We start from the raw sequence: 21,315 nt of genomic DNA on the forward strand, positions 1-21,315 counted from the left end.
GAGCCTTTTAAATACAAAGAGAGGATGCCCACACGCTTGGCTTTCCTAAGGCGAGCGGTCAAAGCCAGTCAGAGGAACCACAGATGGACGTGTTGCGTAGCAGCCTGGCTGGTCGGCTGGTTGATGTATCCCTTGTGACAGAGCATCCCTTCAGCGCGGCACTGAGCAGGGAGGGCAGGGAGGAGAGCAGGCGTACGGAAACCGTCACAGTCTGAATCTGCCCTTGAGTTTATTTTAAATGCTTCAAAATGTGGCCCTGGTTGCAAACCGAGACCAAAAAAAATCAGTCCTGAAGCATGTGTTGTTGCTTTAATAATATTTTTGCTTGTGAAATGTTTTTTGGAGCCTGTGACATTATAGATGCTTGCTTCGAAGTGATTTATCATGCTCTGCATGTTTATAGCTGAATACCTTTTGTTAGCAAATCCCGTTTGTGGATCATGTACAGACACAAATGTGTGACTATGATTTTTTTTCTGGCATTGTAAGTTAACGATTCTCTTTTTAAGATAGTCCTTTAAAGTGAATGATAAATATGCATCTGGTGCATGGTTCTTTATCCTATTTTATATGAAATTAATGAATCAAAAATTCAACTATAAGGTCCTACGCAGGAGGGTGGAAGATGAGATGTAGAACAAAAAAAAATTATTTTGAATGGTAAAATGATGCTTTTCTAATTTTCTGTGCACATGCACATGTGCTCTTTCTCTCTGTTCTCAATTTACCCCAATTTAATTTTGTACATTATCAAAACATTAACTGCAGTGACTGGAAGTTTTATTAATGCAGGCTCTGCAGGAGGCTCTGCCTTGTATTTCTTCGCTGTTAGCAGTCATCACTGAAGCACAGAAGTGCCACTTTCCTCTCCGAACTGTTTGTCACGAATGTTGTTTTAATCTGTTTTAGTTGGCCAAGTTATGAGTCCCACGGTTCTCAAAGTCCCAAGCCAAGCAATTCAGGGTCCTTTTTTTCCTTTCTTCCCTATGGAGTAGTGCCTGAGGCACACTGATATTTTTTGCGGGGGCGTCTCTGTGTGCTGTCAGTAATCAATACCTTTCTGATAATGCAAACCAAGGAGTGAGTTGAATCTACTACTGAAGCTGCAGCCACAATGATCACGGCTGTAAGAGTAGCATCTTCTTTCCCTGAAAAAAGGGAGAGTTTTGGATAATTTGCAAAACTTTTGACATCATCATCAACAGGACGGTAGGCTGCAGTTGGCCTGGGGTCATGCTTTTCATCAGGAAACTTGTTACACTAGTACTGTAATGGACTTCGGCTTGCATGGTTCGCTACCAGAGCTTGTTGCTGCCAGGGTGAGAACCTGACTTGGGTGTTTGAGCCAAGTGCTTTGGCATTAATGAAAGGAAGAACTTCACAAATGGAAGATGGCACAGCCTGCTAAGATAAACTTCTGTTTCCTTACTCACAGTATGCTGTAAAGAAAGATGCTGTGGCCTGTATCAGAAATAGTGTGGCCAGCAGGAGCAGGGAGGTGATCGTGCCCCTGTACTCGGCACTGGTGAGGCCGCACCTCGAATCCTGTGTTCAGTTTTGGGCCCCTCACTACAAGAAGGACATGGAGGTGCTGGAGCGTGTCCAGAGAAGGGCAACGAAGCTGGTGAAGGGCCTGGAGCACAAGTCTTATGAGGAGCAGCTGAGGGACCTGGGACTGTTTAGCCTGGAGAAGAGGAGGTTGAGGGGAGACCTCATCGCGCTCTACAACTACCTGAAAGGAGGTTGTAGCGAGGTGGGTGTTGGTCTCTTCTCCCAAGTAACAAGCGATAGGATGAGAGGAAATGGCCTCAAGTTGCGCCAGGGGAGGTTTAGGCTGGACATTAGGAGAAATTTCTTTACTGAAAGAGTGGTGAGGCCTTGGAAAAGGCTGCCCAGGGAAGTGGTTGAGTCCCCATCCCTGGAAGTATTTAAAAGACGTGTAGATGAGGCGCTTAGGGACATGGTTTAGTGGGCATAGTGGTGTTGGGTTGACGGTTGGACTTGATGATCTTAGAGGTCTTTTCCAACCTTTATGATTCTACGATTCTGTGCTGGCCTAGATTTGCTCATCTGCTGAGATCTGCTGTGCAAACAGCAAAAACCTATCTCATAGAGGATAGAGAGCAATTCCCACTGCCCAGGGGAGCTCTTTGCTGGGCAGGTTGTCAGATGCGCCTCATAGTCACTCGTGTCAGCTAGACTATGCTGGTGGGATTGGGGGGCTTTTAAAGGTAGGAGGAGGTGGGATGGGTAGTGCATTCAGGAAAACTTCCCTACCTACATCTTTTCCTTAATGTCAAGTTATATAAGGACTTTGCGCTGGAGCTGAAATAAGGCAAAGATTACCCTAAGCAAGCCGGGGAAATCTGTGACCTGCTGAGTTGTGCTGAAGAGGGAAGAGAATCAAAGTTGTGTGTGTGTAAGAAGAGATTGTTGAAGGGGAGTAAGAGAAATAATACGATCCATCTATTTTGAAAAGGCAAAAGGTGATGGTAGAGAAGAGGCTGTAGTTAGGCTGTGCTGTCAGCTCCGCTGGGGACTTGCAGCTGCACTGCAGTTTTTACATCTGTGTTGAGATGTGCAAAGGAGAAGGCATAAATTCAGTTGCCTTAATTTTTCTGGGGAAAAAAATCAGAAATTATGGATATTCTAAGGACAACTTATTCCTTAAATACAAATGATAAATTTTCAAAACACAGTAATGTTCTGCAAAGATAGTGTTTAGCTGCAGTGCTCCAGGGTGCACAAAATATAGTGTATGTGCAGGATAGCAATGTAGTCTGCCTCTGGAAGTGGTCATGTTTGTATCGTATTAAAAACTGCTGTCAGGTGAATGCTGCTTTCAGACAGTGACTCATGGAGAAGTAACTCATTCTCTGTGAAGGCCACGTCTCTTTTGTCCCGAAGTAGCTAACATCCTAACTGGGGGCTCCCAGGAGAGCAGGGAGGGGGCAGCTGTGGTTGCCCGGTGCTGCAGAGAGGACTGAATGAAAGTGGATGTTACGCAGGCACCAAACCTTGACTGCCAGCTGCTCACAGACTGAAGCTCCTCCTTTTCGCCTCTTTTATCTTGTATGCTGACAGTGATTTATCAAAAACAAGTTTCATAAGATGTCCTAATCCATTTTTGTTTTCATAATATCTCCACGCTTTTATAAAGTTCTGTCTTTATTTCATTCAAAATATAAGTATCTATTTTGATTACCTTTTCCTATAATGATGTCACAGATCATAGGTAAACTACTTGGAAACAAATGACAAAGCAATAATTTGCAGATTGGGTTTACCCAAATCTCCCACTGTCCCGATAGGACCGTAGGTGGCAATTGCTGCCCCCAGCTTTTTCTGGGTCCTCTACCACTTGGAAGGTGTTTTATATATTGCCACTTGCAGATTATTAGATAAAAGTCTTACCCTGCTCTCAGAAGGTGTGTTATCCCCCCACTTGCTTGACTGTGCAACCTGTATTTTTTGATGATTTGATATTACCATGTTGCAGTCATCTCAGTTACAGGGTCAGATTCCAACTGCAGGTCCGCTTTGTTCCACCAGGAGTATTCCATGTATTTTAAAAATATAATCAACATATAAAAACTAGGATTTTTTTTTTCCATTGCTATCTGTCCATAAAAGGGCAGTGCTTTCCCTTCCCTCAAAGAAGGGGATCAAGGACGAAAAACCAGAGCTCCGAAATTTCTTGAGGGCTTGCATGAATTCCGAGTGGCTTTAAAGAGAAGTAGTTGTATATCCATAGTTGTCACGAATCACCACTTGTTTGCTGCTAGTTTTTAAATGCTAGGACTGTTTATAAATGAATAAGTCTACATTAGTTGGTGGTGAAGGGATCCAAAATAAAATGCTTATTTAGTTTAAGATCTGAAGATCTGATATAGATACAATAATGTTGGGTAGTGTAAGTGAACTATGGCAACTTGCTTGATGATCTTTAATGTAGTGTAATGTAATGCGAAGTAGTGGTGCATAGCACAGTTTTCCCTACCGAAGCCAATCTTTTCACTTTATGCCATTTCAGCAAGCACGATCATTCTCAACTGCAACATCGACAGATTTTGTGCGTGAAACATCAAGTTCACTTTGACATGTGCCCATGGTATGTTTTGAAAGCACAGCTCTGGATTGTGATTTTTAATTTGGGATACAGGACTTTGAACAAATAATCCTAACATGAATGAAAGAAAATGATGACTCACCTGCCATCACTTTTCATTGCAAACCTTTATCAGTTAGAAAATTGTACCCTAAGAGAACATCCTGAATTGGAAAATACAAGGAAACAATTTTAATTGCTTATGGACTAAAGAGGGGCATTCCGCGGGAGATTATTTTAAAATCATCATCATCAGTGGGATTTTTAAGGCGGAGCATCTTCAATACAGTAGTTAGCATTGAATAATGAAGAAATAAGTATAATAAGGGGGCATAGTGGCTGACATCACTGAACGCTGGCTGCTGTCTAGAATAGACAGTCTAGATGGTCCAGACTTTCTCATTTTCTTGTTGAAATTGTTTTACTTCATATAGATACCTAAATATTCTTGTGGAGAATTGTGGCGAGTGCACTTACTCTTGCTTGGGATCTCTGGGACAGCCACATGCACATGCACAGGCTATACAGCATATGTGCAGGGACTGATGCTTTTAGGAAGCCCTGACCTTTCCATGGGTCAGCAGGAAGCAGCAGCCCCGGCGTGGCTGTGCGATGTCAGTCACCTTTGGCTCATGCCCAGTAGGTCCTACTCTGCCCAGAGGCTTCAGAGGCATTTCCTTACTGTACATGCATCTTCTTGAGTGGTCTGGCAGGTTTTAGTTGTTCTGTAGTGTGTGTTTTCATGTCCACAATTTTTAAAATATCTTCAGTTCATATCAGTGCAGCAAATGTTTAAATCATGAGGTGAGAAGAGTGACCTCTTTTCAGCTCTAGTAAGAAGGTGGACATCCATGAGGTTGTATTTGGTTCCTGTGGAAGAAAGTAAGTTGTTAGGGAGATCTTTGAAAGGGTCGAACAATTGTTTTAAAGACAAGAAGAAAAGATTGTGTTTGGCTTAAATATATTTCATCTTTATAAGAGATAGTTCAGAGAACAGATAGCTTTGTGCCCTATTTGTTTCTTGAGAGACCAAAGACCAGGTGCCCTTTCTGAGACAGTTTGTGTTGGTTAGGCCTGGAGATCTTCTGGTAGTGGTACTTGTACAGTTCATAATGTCAAGTTCGAATTTCAGGTGCATTTTAATGAAACAATGGAAACCTCTTATCTATAAATGTAAGATTAAAAAAACCCCACAAAACCTGCCTGAAAAATCAGAAATGGCAAACTACATGTGACCTGAAATGAGATTATACAGTGGAAAGGGATTATACAGTGGAAAGTACGTGCAATATGGTTTTACTTACCACAGGATGTATTTTTAATGTAGTGGTACCTATTTCAGTCTGTAATCTAGCATGCTCTTTCCTAAAACAGAAGGACCCAATCCTTCTTTAGCTCTTCAGCATATTGCCAGTCAGTCAGAACATCAGCTTGTCTCCTGAATCGATGTGGCATAGAATCGGTGAAATCAGTTTCTTGCCCAGTTTCTTCTGGGGCTTTGGTTTAAATTATTCACATTTAATTTGGAGCAACCGGAGGTTGCTATAAATTATATCAAACAGTGGCTGGGTCTCTGGCTCATTGAGACATTATCTTTCTGAAACTCCCATTACCTTTTCTTCCTCGGCCTGAACTGTGGCTTGATAAACATAGAAAGAGCTTGGTGTAAAAGAATACTGAAGTTACAGTGTATGTTCACGTCAAAAAGGAAATTTTTAGGAGGCATATCTTAACAAATAAAGCAATGATGAGCAGAAGTTGCGCTTAGAGCTTCTGTTCTCCATGTCTGGTAGTGTGAAAATAACACAACAGTCAGAAAAGTAACTAAATCAAACATAATATCGTCTCCTGAATAGCGTAACTAGATTGCAGTGCTGCTTGCCATAGAACATGACTGAAGCCCAGACATGAGGACAGTATACAGAGGAGGGGGGTACTGTGGAGGAGTATCCAGAGCCATAGCTGATAGAAGATGTATTGGAAGATCTAGAGCATTTTGTTTGTGGTTTTTTAATCTGGTCACAGAGTGTAAGGAAATCCATAATTCCTCGGAATGGGATGGTATATTGATCATGGGAATGTCCTTATTGCATCTTCCTTTGAAATAATCAGTGCTGGCCACAGAGTACCAGACCAAGTGGCCTGCAAAGCCTCACATATGAACTGTGAGAGTTTATGCTTTACCGATATTTGCGCTGTATACCCTACAGCCCTATCTGAAAAGTGTCTGGAAGTGCTGTTATCTCAGTAATGATCTTTCTTGAGAAAATTAAAACCAAGAAAGGAAAACCATGAAAATCTGGCCTGTAAATAGGTTGGATGTAGAGATAAATGTCAGTCATGTTTGTTCCGTTTATTTTAAAAGAAACATTTTTGTCACCCTTTCAAAATTTAAAAAAAAAGTTCATTAGCACCAATTAATTCCAACTTCATTAGCTGTAAACAAGTGAGGAAGAGAATGGTTGTGGAGTTGTATTGTTCATTACAGGTGACTGAGCTATCCTTGTAAGTCAAATCGTCGAGATTTCAGCAGAGGCAGGGAAGTACTGCTGTCCATGTAGAAGATATGGGCAAGACCGTATCAAGAACACTTGGAATAGCTCTATTCATGATGGATGTACTCACATCAACAAGAGACAAAGACAGACTTGTAGGATGATCAGGGAAATGGAAAGAGAACCCATGTGAAGAGCCGTACGTGGATGCTCTCCGATGGAATGTGTGTGTGCATAGACAAAATAGCTGTGAACTAGCTCTCACAGGTACTGTTGTCAATGTAACTGCAAAATTGGTCCAAGGACATGGTGGTGAAAGGAAGGTGCGAGTGGAGAGGACGAAATGAGCTAGCTCTGTGCCTTCCATGTTTTGAAACAGGTTTCTGATGGATTGAGAAGGATGAAAACCACTTATGAGGTGAACCATGATTGTCTCCTGGATCGCTGCAGTAGCAAGGAAGACCCTGAAAGATGCTTTGTAGTGCTGTGACCTATTGGCTTATGTATGCCGTAGAAACTGTGGTTTAATATTTGGAAAATCCTCTCTTTGGGATATAGTATCTCAGCTTGGCAGGAAGCAGAGGGTCATCTCAGAGGTGGTTCTGCCTCTAGTCTCCAGATCTCTTTCAGTAGTACTGGCGGCTGTGGACAGCCTTCTCCAGAATCAATGGCTTTTTTGTTCCCCATTCTGTTAGCTTCTAGCTTGAAAAAGTGAGGAATCAGAAAACTCAAAAAGACTGACATGTAAATACTAACAATAAACAGAAACTGACCCTGTGGGTCATTCTTGAGACTGATTTGATTTCAGCAAAGTGCTTACCATCTTGTTTGTTTTAGTAGTTATACATAGCAGCAGGACAGCAAACCTGTGGCTCTTTGGTGAGAGGAAAAGGGAATAAATGTAGTGTAGACTTGCAGGCTTTTAAAAGTGTTTCATCAATGTATATTTTATTAGAAAAAAAAATATATTTTAATGTGTAGAGGGGGAAAAAAGCAGTTAAATATTATTTTAAAATTGACTTACAGCACCTTTTGTAGATCAATTGCGCTAAACGTTATCCATGTAGATATGTCGGAACTGTATATAAGCATCGATATCATAAAACGTATTTTGGAAATGTTAGAATTAAATTCATTCAAAGTGGGAAACATACTGTTTGCAATAGATAGGCGGGAAGAAGGAGGAAGAGCAAAATGTTTCTGGCGTTGCATTTTGTATTTTACTTTGGGAAAGACAAAAATCCTGTAGCATATGCCATAATGGTATCTTCAGGTAATCACTGGTAAAATTATTCTCAAAGGTTAAGGAAGATTTATGAAAAAAACTGTATTGCAAAAGTCTCTGTGAGAGAGCGTTGTGAAGAAGAGACGTCAGACATAGTAGTGTTTGGGTGGCTCTGACTGCGGGGCGGGGTGAGGGTCGCAAATGGCGCTGCTCGCAGCAGCAAGCTCTGTAGCGGGAACGCCAGCTACCTGGAGAGGCAAGGTGTCTTACCCTCTCTCTGTGTTACCAGGTGGCATCAGCTGTCCCCTTAGCACATCACAGCACTTCCTGGCACAGTTCTTGTTACGTTTGATGAGCTGGGACCTTCGGGGGTTTTTTAAAGTTTCCATCTTTTTCCATTCTCAGCATGATAATTTGCATTGCGTTGAGCAGCACCTCTTGGGCATTGTAGCAAGTGGTCCAGCCCCTTTCCCTGAAGAAAGCATCAATGCTCAGAAGTGTGAAATTCTCTTTCTGTAAACAGAACCCCATTGAAGCAATCCCGTTTATGAAAGGAGATGTGCCTGTGAACAAGCTACAACAGCAGCATAAGTTAAAGGCAGGAAAGGGATGAACATGAATATATTGGGTAATATTTGGAATAATTGCTGCATTGCTTCAGGGTGCTGTTGTTTGACTGATTCGTTTATTGCATCAGCAAGTGGCCTTTAAAGTAGAGGAGATGGAACAGAAAATCTTCCCAGAAAATCCTCAAGGTTTCTGGGTGACCATAAGGGATTCTCTGCAGGGTTCTGTTATTCCTTTCTGAATTTAATTTTTGCTTTGTACTCATAATCTATCAAGTGATTACCATTTATTTGATTTCTGTGTTCTGAAGCGGGCTATTTCTATGTCATATTACTACTTTAGCTTCTGTCATTGCCCCGAGGGCTCTGCACCAGATAAGTTCTCCTGATATGTCACAGCTGTTTGAAAAGTAAAAATTATTAATTGGATCAACTTTTTCAATATATAGAATAAATTGTTCCTGTAAACTGCAGCTTATCTCCCAGTGTTGAATTTGGCTTGCTTAGCTATTCCCATTTATACAGAGCATTTAAAAACTGTAGATCTTATCACGGGCCAATAATGAGAGCAGTGTTTTACTACCCATCCTCTCCCTCCCTACCCCCAGCACACTGTATCCTGTGCTTTGTAAATCAGAAAGCGAGACCTGGAGTTCAGTCCTGTTACCATTTGGATACGTTTGAAATTTCTGTTGCCTTTAAGGAAGGCAGACAAGTTGCTTGAGAAGCAGTGATAAAAAGGCTTCGACGAAAAAGGCATTTTCCATGTTTTGCAGGCTTTGCCTTAAGCAGACTTTTCTGGGGAGTCTTAGAGGGCAGAGCAGCTATTCCTGCCACCGGGCTGCAGAGGGGGTGGCGGCAGCAGAGCGTGTCCGTGGGATGTGTTTGCACCAGACGACAGAAGTCGCAGTAATTTGGCATCCTTTGTGTTGCTGGTGCAGCTCTGCCAGCGCTCCCCGAAGAGGTCTGGTGCGGTGGTAGCCTACGGAGCAGCCAGGGTAGCACTGCTGGGCTGTACCCCCGCCGGGAGGAGAGGGGCCCTGGGAAAGGGTGTACGGGAGAGTGCGTCAGCCAGCCTTTACAGCCGGATATTGCGTTTTCTTGGTTATCTAAATCTATAAAATGGTTGTAAAAATGAACGGATTATTTTCTGTCAAGTTTTAGTGCTTTTAATGATAATGGCTAGAGAAATACCTGTTTTTACAGAGTCCTTTTTTTGTGGAGCAGTGGAAGGTGATGCATGGTCTAATGTGAGGAAAAATAAAAGACTTTGAGAAACACGCCTGCGTTACACACCACTTTCTCTTCAGTTCTTCTGTTAAACGTATTTTCTTCTCCAGGATGCTGAGAACCACTCTGTGAATGTCTCCCATCTGATATGACTAATTTGCAGAGACTTTTTATTGTCTTTAAACCATTACAGTCCAAATAGAAAGTCTGTATCTGCATTACTGATGACTCTATCAACTCTCCTTGGCCTCTAACAGACCAGCAGACTTCCAAAGGTCCTTTAAATAATTGAATCACAAAATCTTTCAGCTTGGCTGAGGGTGGTGGAAAGCTTTGAGGTGGCCTTTGAAGCACTTTTCTTTTTCCCTTGAGAAGTTCAGGTATATATGTTTTTTAGAAGAAAAGTTCCTATATTAGTATAATAAAGATTTTGATCATAATTAATTTCTAGTCGCTCTCAGTATCCTAAAAAATTGCTGGTGTATAACCAGAACAGCAGAGAGAGACACAGAAAGGGCAATTATTCTGCAAATATCACAAAGTTAAGAGTGGAAAAGGTTAATTCTATGTTTGGCCATGATGAGCAAAGGCAAAATCCCTTGCTTCTAATTAGTGCATCGTATTATTGTGTCTGTGCTTCGGATATCAGATGCCAGTTCTATTTTTACATGTGTAAATAGTAATGCTCCTTTAAGTTTTAAGATGTATCATTATAGTACTGTAATGATTTAATGTAATTTTTGAAAATATTTCCCTTTGCTTTTTGCTTTATTGTGAAAAGTTACAGCTTTTACCAAAGAGTGCTCAGGACCTTGGACTGGTTATATGGATCATTCTCTCTATAATTTTTCCTTTTGTCTTTGGCAAGTGGGTTAATTTTTAATCTTCATAATCAACAACCAAACTTAACAGCACCTAGCAAGATCATTTATTTATCTGTACTGTCAGTATTTTGAGTTGTTAGATGGTAACCAAATATTATTGTAAATGTAGGGTATTTTATGAATTAATAATATTTTGCTGCATGATATTGTAGGTCTTTGCTCAAGACAGAAGAGTGGTTGTAGTTACTTTAGATAATCCGGAGTCACAGCCATGCATGGCTTTTCTTGCTGATTCCTTGTTAGGATGTTGCCTTTGCCATTAATGATGAATAGAAGAAACCTAAAAATCTTTTTATTTTATTTATTGTAGAATGTAATTTAGGATTTTTGTTTCTTTCAGAAGTACTTCGGTTATTACTAGTGCACTGATTACAATGATTCATTATATGATGAATCATATTTTTGGTGTACAAAAGCCTGTAACAACATGTTTATCTATCAGTATTGATACAGTGCTCCATATGGCGGCATTGCTATGATGTGGCTATAATTAGGTGGTCAAAGTAAGACTTCAGAGGTCTCTATGAGCATTTAGAAGTACAAGTATGGGAGGGAGAGAGAAGTTTAAATATACTGTTATTTTGTCCTAGTTGTAGCATACTAATGCATGCATGTTTATATGTTACTTTCTTAACAAAAGATCGAGGTGTTTTGTGAACCCCTGACATAAGCTGGTTTTTGGGTGGAGGACAGAAGCCAGCTAACATAGCATACTAGCATTTTTGTGCCTGACTGCCACTGTTCTTGATCAATTGTAGTTAAAATTGTTTATTTTATTTATTTTTTACTGTGTCCCTCTGGTGAGGATAGCAGTAAGAAACAGGTAAGCACATGCCTCTGCCAAAGTAAAGAAAAACGTGAACCTTTTGATAAATCTGAATGTTTAGGGCATATGGGCTTCAGGTGGTTATTGTTTAGAAAGTAGGATAAGGAAAGGCAAGCTCAACAGTGCTGGAACAAAAGGGGGACGTGGTTCTGGAGAAGAAGGCTGGGTCTGTGACCTTCTGTAGCCAACCCCCACTTGAAGTAATTGGAAAATATCCTTCCCCTTTCCTTCTATGTGGGCTCATCTCCCAGTGCTGGAGTTTCTATCCCCTTGCAGCCTGGTCCTGCCAGCTGCAGGATGCTGCTGCCCCTGCTCCCCCCTCTCCCCTTCTTGATGGGAGTAGTGCCCTGGTGAAGAAACACTGCCTGGTCCGCACTCACGCTGTGTCGGGGCAGCTCCGGATCATAGGAGGGCACTTTCCGTACGGTGAACCTGTGCATCATTGGTTTGAGCATCGCTGCACTGGAGTTAGAGGTTCCTGGTCAGGGAATTAACTGAAAGCTTTGGAGTTACGGGCAGGAAAAATAAATTTGTCTGGTTTTTATTTTTTCTTTGCTTAAAATGAACTTAGTTGTCCTTTTGAATAAGGTCAATTTTACCAAAAACACCTGCTACCACTACCAGTTTCTCTACTCTAAGAATATTCTCCAGGACCCTTAAAATATGCTTGGGTAAAGTACTGACCTAAGATGCCGTCTTTCCAAGAGGAAGAACTGCAGGCTTTTTGATCTAAGCCAGGCAAATAATAAAGAATAGACTAAAGACTTCAAAACTAGAATAAAATATGTATTGCTAAGGATTTTTTGAGAGAAAGTGTTCTGACCATAGATGATGGTGTGGCTGATAGAGAGAAGAAAAAACATAGGTGTGGTATAGGTGTGTCCAGATGAGAATAACACTTAGTAGGGAGTGCGAAGGCGACAGTGGCCAGAAGAGGACCTGTGCATCTTTCCTGAAGGGAGGTCAGGAAGACGTCCCCTCACCAGCAAGTTGCTGGTAGGGAGGGATCGCACCAAGAGCTTAAACCGTGGATTCAGTCTCATAAGGAAACACGGGTCCTCGGGGGAGTCAGCTACTGGCTAGGAAATGGGACAGTAGGAGATTGGCATGTTGTGTTGGTTTGAGACACTTATGTAGCCTTGGACTCGTCTTGGACCCTCTTTTGCTCATCTTTTGGAGCTTAAACCCAGCCTTTCCTCGCAGAGAGCTCTGACTGAGGGAGATGTGAGAGTTTCTTAACACTGTTAAATGATTATCAAAAAAGCAGTAAATTCATCAGCAAAACCAAGGAAAGGATTGAGCAAGAGTGAGGGTAGTAACTAAGTTTAATTTGAGCTTAGCTATTAAAGAAAAGGACAATTTTAAATACCAGGCTGGCTAGGTTAGGGTATTGCAGGGATCAAGTAAAACCGTTCTCCCTTCTGAGGAAGCAGGGAGACATGAAGCTGAGAGACATGGGGTGCTGGTAAAAGATCCGTTCTCCAGGTCCTATAACTTCTGCTGCTTATGTCTCAGCTGGTTCATTATAATTCAGCCATTGGCATGTGTTTGGATTTACAAAGACTTGGAAATAAAGGATCCAAAACTGCTTGGTCTCAAATGCAGACTGGGCTGACACAAATATATCCGTCCAGAAGTTGGGAGATGGCATTTGGAGACTGGGACGTGGGATTAGAGGAAAGAAGAAATCTTCACAGTTGATCTAGTAGGTGATCTTACAACTGATTTAGGTTTCATTACACCTAATAACAGTATAAGCAACACCAGGGATTATAACTTCAGTCTGCAGAAAATCACCTTAGCAATGGTGGAATAAATGGTTTGTGAACCATCAATGTGTAACAAACAAGTTATTCTCCCCTCTGAGTGCGAACACTGTTGAACAGCTGTGTGCAGGTTCAACTTTCCAGCGGAGAAAGCTGGAAAAGACTGGGACAGTCTTAAGGCGTCGACTCACATGTGATGCTGACTAAACGCAGATGGCTTAAGTGGTTCCTGTCTTCGGTTTTATGCTTTGCCTCTCTCTCGAAGGCTGCTGTTGCTGCAGCAGTGCTGGCTGAGTGATATATGAAATATGTGTGTTTACATTTATGAGCCAAACTGTAAAAATGTGTTTGGGAGCAGAGTCACATAAGCCAACACTTGTAGCTGCTAAAATTCCTGTGGCTGGGAAGTACAAGCAGAGCATTCCTTGTTTGCTGGATGTAGCTGAGGAGCACTAAGTAGTAAAAATGACTGTGATTCAAAATGGGCAGAGAAAAAGTTAGAAGTTTTGTTTATTTGGGCTTTCCATATTGAAAACCTGGTAAAATTGGATCAGGTAGAAAAAAGCATTCCAGTAATTGCAGGAGTGTGGTTTAGCATGGCTAGAAATGGCAGGGGGGTCTCATGACCATTCCTGTCCTTTGCCTGGCTATGAAAACTTCCATCTTAGGCACAGATGCCAATGCTGATAATTTTGGGGCATTATTGACAAAATTATTTGGAGCAAAGGTTAGTTTTTCAGAGCAGCAGTCTGAGTCATTGTAGAGGGGGAAAAAACCCCATCAATACAGAAGAAGTTAAAATGATAGACTATTTGGAGGAACTTTGGGCTTAGCTCTGGGTCTAGACTTTGACATCTTGACACCAACTTGTCAAATGCTTGCAGCAACTGCTGTAGTGATTTTGCAATTCTGCAGAGGCCTGGACGGGGGCGCGTTAGTCTTGTTGCCACACACACAGAAGAGCCTTGTTGGAAGGCTGATTGCAAACACTAGGGATCAGCTTCTCCAGCGTATCAGGAACCTGTGGTAATTTTGTCTTCATATGTTGCAGAAGTGCAAATATTAGTGGTTCATTCACAGCTGGATAAAGGAGTAGGGACAGTTGGTGTAGTCTTGCAGGAGTGGACCACAGAGCAGCTGAATGCTTCTCAGAGAGTGGATTTTCATACTGGGATATTAGGTAATTGGAAAATCATCTGGCAGGATTGGTCTCCAGAAAATGTAGCATCTCCATGTCATTCCTTAGGAAAGGTCTTCTGGACCCAGAGGAATTTGGCATTCTGAGTGAAATACTCCTCTGCCGGCGAGAGGACCTGATGGGTGATGGATTCAGGTATTAGCTGATTATAGCAGATATCCAAGACCTTTCCAGGATTCGGTGATGACCATATGGCTGCTGTGCTCTTTGCAAAAACCTTGGCTGAAGGAAAGGAGGGCTTCTATGGCTATAATCAGAACGCATCAGGAACCATCATCAGCATTTCGATTCCAGGCACTGATGTGTTGCAAAAGACAGCCATGAGAGCTAAGCTGTTACGCGGCATGGGAGAGTGTTCATCAGCATCTGCGTGGGTCCTTGCATCAGTCAGAAAGCATCTGTGAACTGTTTCACGGACAAAGTTGAGGTTTGCTCACTAGAATTTCAAGAGACTTTGACTGTAGCGTAGTTTCCAGTTAATGAGCCTTTAACCTGATGGGTGAAATGGGATTCTCGGAAGGGGACTGCAAGCAGCATGGTGATTTGGTGACTTGCTGATCAACAGTTGACGGAAAACATCAGGTGGCTGAACACTTCTCATAATGGGCTTTAAATAAAGACTCAACCTGATGGTTAAGTAGAGCTCCTGGCAAGGCACAGAGGAAATTCTAGAAACCCCACAATGTAGAATAGAGGGGGGAAAAGTGTCCTTTTGTAAGAACAAATTTAACTTGATCTCTAGTAAATGAGAAGATGGTCTTGGATGATGAATTGTGTGTTTGAAAGCAGACGTTTACAAGAAGCTGTCTCCTTTGGTACCACTGTCCCACAAGGATGAAAAAAGCTGAAGTCTGCTAAACCTAGTGGGTTTAGTAGTTTTGTTTTGGTATGTTCACTCTTCAGAAATGGTACATTGTACTGCTAACCTGTCAGGAAAAGTTACTTTTGGAAGAAAAAAGTGATACTATGTACTTTTTTAAAGCGAATGAAAATTCTGCATTGTCTAAAAAAAACATTGCTCCTTGAGCAGGGGTCACTGAAGCCTGGTTTCTGGAGGCATCTGTTGTCTCCAAATCCTCTTCTCCCTCCCCCGGAAAGCTGGCTGCCCTCCTCTCCCTTAGTACCCCTTCCGCATGACCTCTCCTCTGTCTGTCTCCTGATTCCGCTCCCCCCCCAAATTCATTGGTCTTAACTGCATGAATCAAAGCAGCCACTTAGGGCCAGTTCCCAGCGAAGCTGAGCTAAGGCAGCGACGAGTCCCTCTCTTTCCACTGCGTTGTCCCGCTGGCTTGGGTGCCCATGACACCTGCAGAAACCCCCCTCCACCGCCTGCACTGTTTTTCTGCCAATCTACTAATTATTTTAAATAATTAGTTTATAATCGGACTAGGAAAATTTTAGGATCAGTCTTTCGGAGAGAGTACAGGAAGGTTAATAGTGTTAAGCAGAAGCAACAAAGAAAAAATCACATCCCTCAGTTCCACTTCATAGTTCTTCCTCACCCTCCAGAGAGTAGCGTATATTATTAATGTTACGGGTAATCTTACCTGGTTTTGCATCTCTATGTCTTCATCCAAGAAAAAAAACTTAAACAGACACTTAGCTTTAAGGATATGAATAGCTGAAATTCTGAAAAAGGGGAACAGGTTCAAACTAATGGAGGGTCACAATAATCCTGACAATTTTATGCAAAGATGTATTCTCTTTTTCCACTGCTTTTCCTATTTATGCTGAGCTGGTTTGCTTAAAGTAGCCAGTTGGTATGCTCAGGTTGCCAGAAGACAAAAGCTTTGAGAACTCTGCTTGGTGGCTTGCTTCAGTTAGTGGCTTAGGGTTAGGTCTGTTATTTAAAAAAAAAAACCACTAAAAAAAGTTAAGTGTTTGCTGACATGTTTCTTGCCTCCCATTCACTGTGTTTCAGAAAATCTTCAGAAGAACTGGACATGGATAAAGTAACAGCAGCCATGGTACTCACCAGTTTATCCACCAGCCCCTTGGTCCGCAGCCCTCCTGTCCGACCCAACGGTAAGCCGTCAGAGCAGCGCTGGGGCAGGGGCTGCTGGGAGGGGTGCCCTGTATGTGGGGGCTTGTGTTCAGGAGTTGTGGCCATGGTGGAGGACAAAGGGTGAGTCTTCTGGCAGTGGCCCATGCGTGCTGGGCATCATACTGAGTGAGCTTTGCTCCGACATAGTCGAGGTTTTTGGTGCAGCGTTGGCAGAAATGAGAAGAAACCTCTTCCGTAACCATAGAGCAGCTTCAGTTGATGAAACAGGAGATGCCCCATTTCATAAATGGGAGATCAGCACTGCGGAAGGTTTCCTGACCTTGCTGAAACGCTAGTTTTCCAAACAGCTTATTTGCATTTGCACATATGCAGTAAACATGACAGCAGTTGTTCTTGTCCCCACCCCAAGGAAATCAGATCGGATTTTACTCGACACTACAGTGAGGCAAAGCACTTCCAGATCACAGCCCTCGGCTGAGGGGCCGTGTGCTGTGCCACTAGCGCACAGCGACAGGTCTGTGTCTGCTGATGCACAATTATACCCTCAATTCCTGTGCCCTTTGTAACTCTCTGATGGTCTATCATCCCATCCATAATCCCTTAAAAGACTACTCCATTCATGGTATAGCAGAAGACACACAAATAGAAATAAATCTGAAAAGTTAATGGTAATAATGAGATTGCTAAAGAAATATAATTAATCTGTGCAAGCTTGACTGGAGTTACAAGAAATTTTTTGAAGTCTTGTATTTTAAAGAATAATTTAAATTAGGACACCCTTGTTAAGATATCTCAGCATTGTTTGTACGACTGGCTTTTCTTACTCATAACTGTTAAATCGATACTAAATACCCTTCTACTGTAAATAATTGGAGTACTTTGATGAATACTAACTGCAAATTAATAGGGAAATAGTCTTTACAGTTCTTCGTGGAAGCAGGGGCAATCCACTGAATGATGTTGTACTTAAATCAATCTGTACCATGAGGAATGTCCCAGCTTTCAAGATTTTTGAACAAATAGTGTGGGTTTTTTCATTTCTTTCCAGAAAACTTAAATTCTATCCATCTAGCTGGAAGTCTAGCCATGAACACCCATGGCTTCTGCCTGTGTGCTTTCAACACACTTACCAAATGTTAAAACCAGAAGTATTTATGGAGCATCACTGCTCTGAGGACCCCTGGGAAACCTCTAGTGGTGACATCCCCAGTGACTGTCCCACCTCAGAGCTGGAGGTTGCCAGCCTCCAGGGAAGGCCAATGGAAGGGAGAAAACATACCTGCTCTCCAGCTGTTCCAGCTCACAGCTGAAAGCACAGATGAAGGTGGATCCGTGCAGATGTGCCAGGCAGGGATTTGGAGTAGCCGAGGCACGCGCGTGGCCCACGTTGCATCCCTGGTCACGGGGAGCTGCTCGCATGTGGGGCAAGGCAGTATCTGCCACCTTAAACAGTTTGAGCAGATGACAGTTGTCAGGACCGGCAGTGCACACTAGCTAGCAGCTGTCAATTGGAAAGATCTTCCAAACAAGCCCTTTTGAATTGCTAATAGGTGAATGGTAGCTGTTAACTGCCTTTGATATTTCTTCATGCAGCCAGAGTGCTCTTTGATATTTCTTCACGTAGCTTGTCTGCTTGTTTCCCAAAATCTGGGAAAACAAGCCTGAAAAAATAATTCATGTGTTTTCTGTAGTCACACACAAGATTTTGAAGCTGTTGTTGGGCACCTTCTCCCTGAATGTCTTAGTTTTGCCCGAGTGAAGACTACTAAAGACTTCAATAAAAGTGTAAAGATTTGAAAATTGATAATTTGATAAAAAGCTCAATTGGTGTTGCAAGGCTCGGCTCTGATCTTAGTAATACGAGCTGCAAATGTACTAATGATGAATTCCTACTCCATCCTTTTCCAGAAAAGGGCAGTAAGTAGCAGTGTAATTAAAGGAACATTTGTTTAAACAAATGGAATTTTGCCTGGAAGTACAAAAAATAACATTAGCATCAATATTAAAGTCTGATCTGTGCTGGAATTACTGGGAGTGATCACCCATGTAAACTGGATCAGAGTTTGGCCCTTGTTTTCCTGCAGCTGAGTAATATTTGGTCTGGTTCTCTTTCACGCAACTTTAGCAATGTGAAAAAAGCCCCAAAGTAAGAATAAGTTCCATTTATTTATATTTTAAACTTCTTTATATTGACAGATTTGTTAGTATTAATGAGAAACAGCGTTTGTTTTTTCCCTTTTGTCAGCCTCATTCAGTCTTTTCCATGCTACTTTAAAAATGTTCTTGATTTACATCTCTCGATGTACGAGACTCAAGTATAAATACTTAAAAGAAACAAAACCCACCTCCATTACAGCCACATGAAGGCTAATCATGAACCAAAACATGACATTTTCATATGTTAACTTAATTAGCTACCGGAACTGTATATGTCCTTTTCCAAAGAGGAATTTGGAGGGGGGAGGGAGGGTTGATCCCGTTTATGCTCTGCGGCCCTGATCAGTAAATACAGGGACTTGGCTGCTGCCTACGCAAGGGGGTATTTTTATGCATGTGCTTACATGATGGAGCACTGCATTCTGTTTTGTGAGCAGCTGATGTTAATCATTAAGGGTTTCGTCCAAAACCAAATTAATTAGGAGAAAAAAAATAAAAATTCATTGGCTTTGGGTTAAGCTTTTGGTAGCAGGTGGTAGACATTATTTTCTTGCTGATGTCATTAGTTAAATTTATCTGTAAGAAATTGAGAAGGAATGAAGGAGTGACTTCTGCAGAACTCTTAAAGGCAGGCGCTGGCTTGAAAAGACTTCTGTCTCACACTTAAATAATGTTTCATGAACAGATAAGGTGTTATTTGCTTGCCAACTCCAAAGTCTGGTATTGCACAATATTCAGGCACCTACGGTGTCATTGGGAAAAGCTTCCAATGCCTGAGTTAGGGAGAAACTGCACCTAAACCGTCCCTGTGCTCAAGCCCTGTGAGAACCTGAAGCTTCAGGCAGAGCCGCCTGTGGTTGCAGCGGCGGACACGCTCGGGCCATACCTTTGCTGAGCCGATGGCCTCCATACTCCTCTCTTGCCAAAAGCCCTTCAGGGATTGGGAAGAGTGACATGCCAATGTCTAACGCCTGAGGACCTCAGCACGTGAAGCATGGCTAAAGCCATGCCTCAGACTGCAAAAGCAGTGCTGTTTCTCCCACCCACTGTCTTGTAGAATAACCTGTTAGTCCAAGCGTCTGCCTGCTTACCACCTAATGTCAGGGGAACTGCTGCAGTGAGGAGGGAGTTCCTCCAGCGAGTGGGTGTGGAGATGACCCAGTGTCTATGCGTCCCACTTCTGAAACCAGATGCCTAACGATACACGTGTACGAAGAAAAAGGGATATCCTTCCAAGGATACGTACCACCTCAATTAGAGATTCAAATTAGGCAGAGGTGTGTACACTGGGAGATTATGAGAAGGCAGTTAGAGTATAATTATGGTTTTCTTTGGTGTTTTAGTACTGGGATGGTGATCATGTTTTTGCAGATCTAGTTAGTGTCCTGGGGCTCAGAGTGTATGTCCCTCTCCCAGGGGATCTCCTGTTGGCCGTGTGGTGGCTTGGAGCTTGCTCTGACGCCCCACCACAGTCATGTGTTCCTGTTGAAACTTGAGGATGTATTTGAATGTTTTCCCTTAATCATGCATGCAATATCTGACTGCTGATTGAGGTTTATGCTCCAGAACAGGTTATTTTTCCAAACCATATATTTCTTTTTAGAAAAATACTTGTTTTTTAAAAACACCTGAAAAATCAAATGGAGAATATGTAGTTTGTGTGCAGTGGGTTAGATGTGGTTGTCCTCTCTACATCCAATGCTTTCGTTTTCCTTTATTGAAAGTACAGTTAACTACCAACATGGCATCTAAGCCTTAGATAAAAGAGCCGCTTAGCCCTAACACATGATACTGTTATAACGATGGCTGTTGTTGTTCCTGACAGAATCCCTAAATGGATCTTGGAAAGAAGGAGGATTTGTGCCTTCTAGTACCAGCAGCAGTGGATACTGGAGCTGGAACGCTCCCAGTGACCAGTCCAACCCATCCACCCCATCTCCACCTCTGTCAGCTGATAGCTTCAAAGCTTTTCGGACACCTTCCCAGCCAGATGATGGTATTGATGAAGCCGAAACAAGCAACCTTCTCTTTGATGAACCCATTCCTAGGAAGAGAAAGGTTAGCCTCACGTTAAATTCCATACCCAGGGGCAGATAGGATGTTGGTAGACTTATTTTGCTGTAAGAAAGGAACAGGTCACCCAAACAGCTCTGTATGTGTATCCTTCCTTGGCATCCAATTAACGTAGGTACTTAGCCTAGTCACTATGTCTCGTTTAACCTGATCACCCACTGCACACACATGCTGCCATCAGCACCACATATTTGCCTGGCAGATGATGAGGTTCTACAGAGCCTCCTGCTCAGAAAACACTAGAGTGATTTCCAGAAGGTGTTGCCTCTGGCCGTTCAAGGGATTTCTATCCTACTTTGGCAAATTCTTTTTGTGCAGTATGCAACAGGCAGCCTTTACATGTCATCACAAAAACTGGATATGGCCTTAATACTTCTTGTTCCCTGAAAGTGCTGTTTGTCTGACAGCATGTCAGATACCTTAATACTGTGAAGCTTCCTCTGCTCAAACATATGGTGTGAAAAGAGGAGAGAGAGATCAAACCTGATGGCTTTTGATACAGTATTAGCAGTGACCAAATTTATCCTCTGTAGGAGTGCAAAAGCAGACTAAATAAAACACAGTGTAAAAAAAAAAAAAGCCCAAAACTAACCCCAAAAAAGCACCGTTATGCTAGCAAGCGAGCTCTTCTTGAAGAAAAAGAAAACAAAGAGATGGCACTAGTCCAAGTTTCCTTCCCTCTCAACGCAACAGGACAGATTTTACACAGCAAGATGAAAAAGGGCTTTTTGTAAGAAGGAGAAAAAAACAGAGAATTCATTCTGCTTAGTGACTTTGTTTCT

At 42.2% G+C, this 21,315-nt stretch overlaps 1 protein-coding gene across 1 annotated transcript in view; it reads left to right on the plus strand.

The window, feature by feature from the left end:
- ZNF704 (zinc finger protein 704) overlaps nucleotides 1-21,315 on the plus strand; it is a 94,871-nt gene that overhangs the window by 52,704 nt on the left and 20,852 nt on the right. Inside the window, exons 3-4 of the mRNA XM_075141598.1 lie at nucleotides 16,220-16,323; nucleotides 20,286-20,518. Coding sequence (XP_074997699.1) covers nucleotides 16,220-16,323; nucleotides 20,286-20,518 — 337 coding nt within the window. The remainder of the gene's footprint in view (nucleotides 1-16,219; nucleotides 16,324-20,285; nucleotides 20,519-21,315) is intronic.

The sequence above is a fragment of the Calonectris borealis genome, chromosome 2 (genome assembly GCF_964195595.1).
Source record: "Calonectris borealis chromosome 2, bCalBor7.hap1.2, whole genome shotgun sequence".
Classification (NCBI taxonomy): Eukaryota; Metazoa; Chordata; class Aves; order Procellariiformes; family Procellariidae; genus Calonectris; species Calonectris borealis.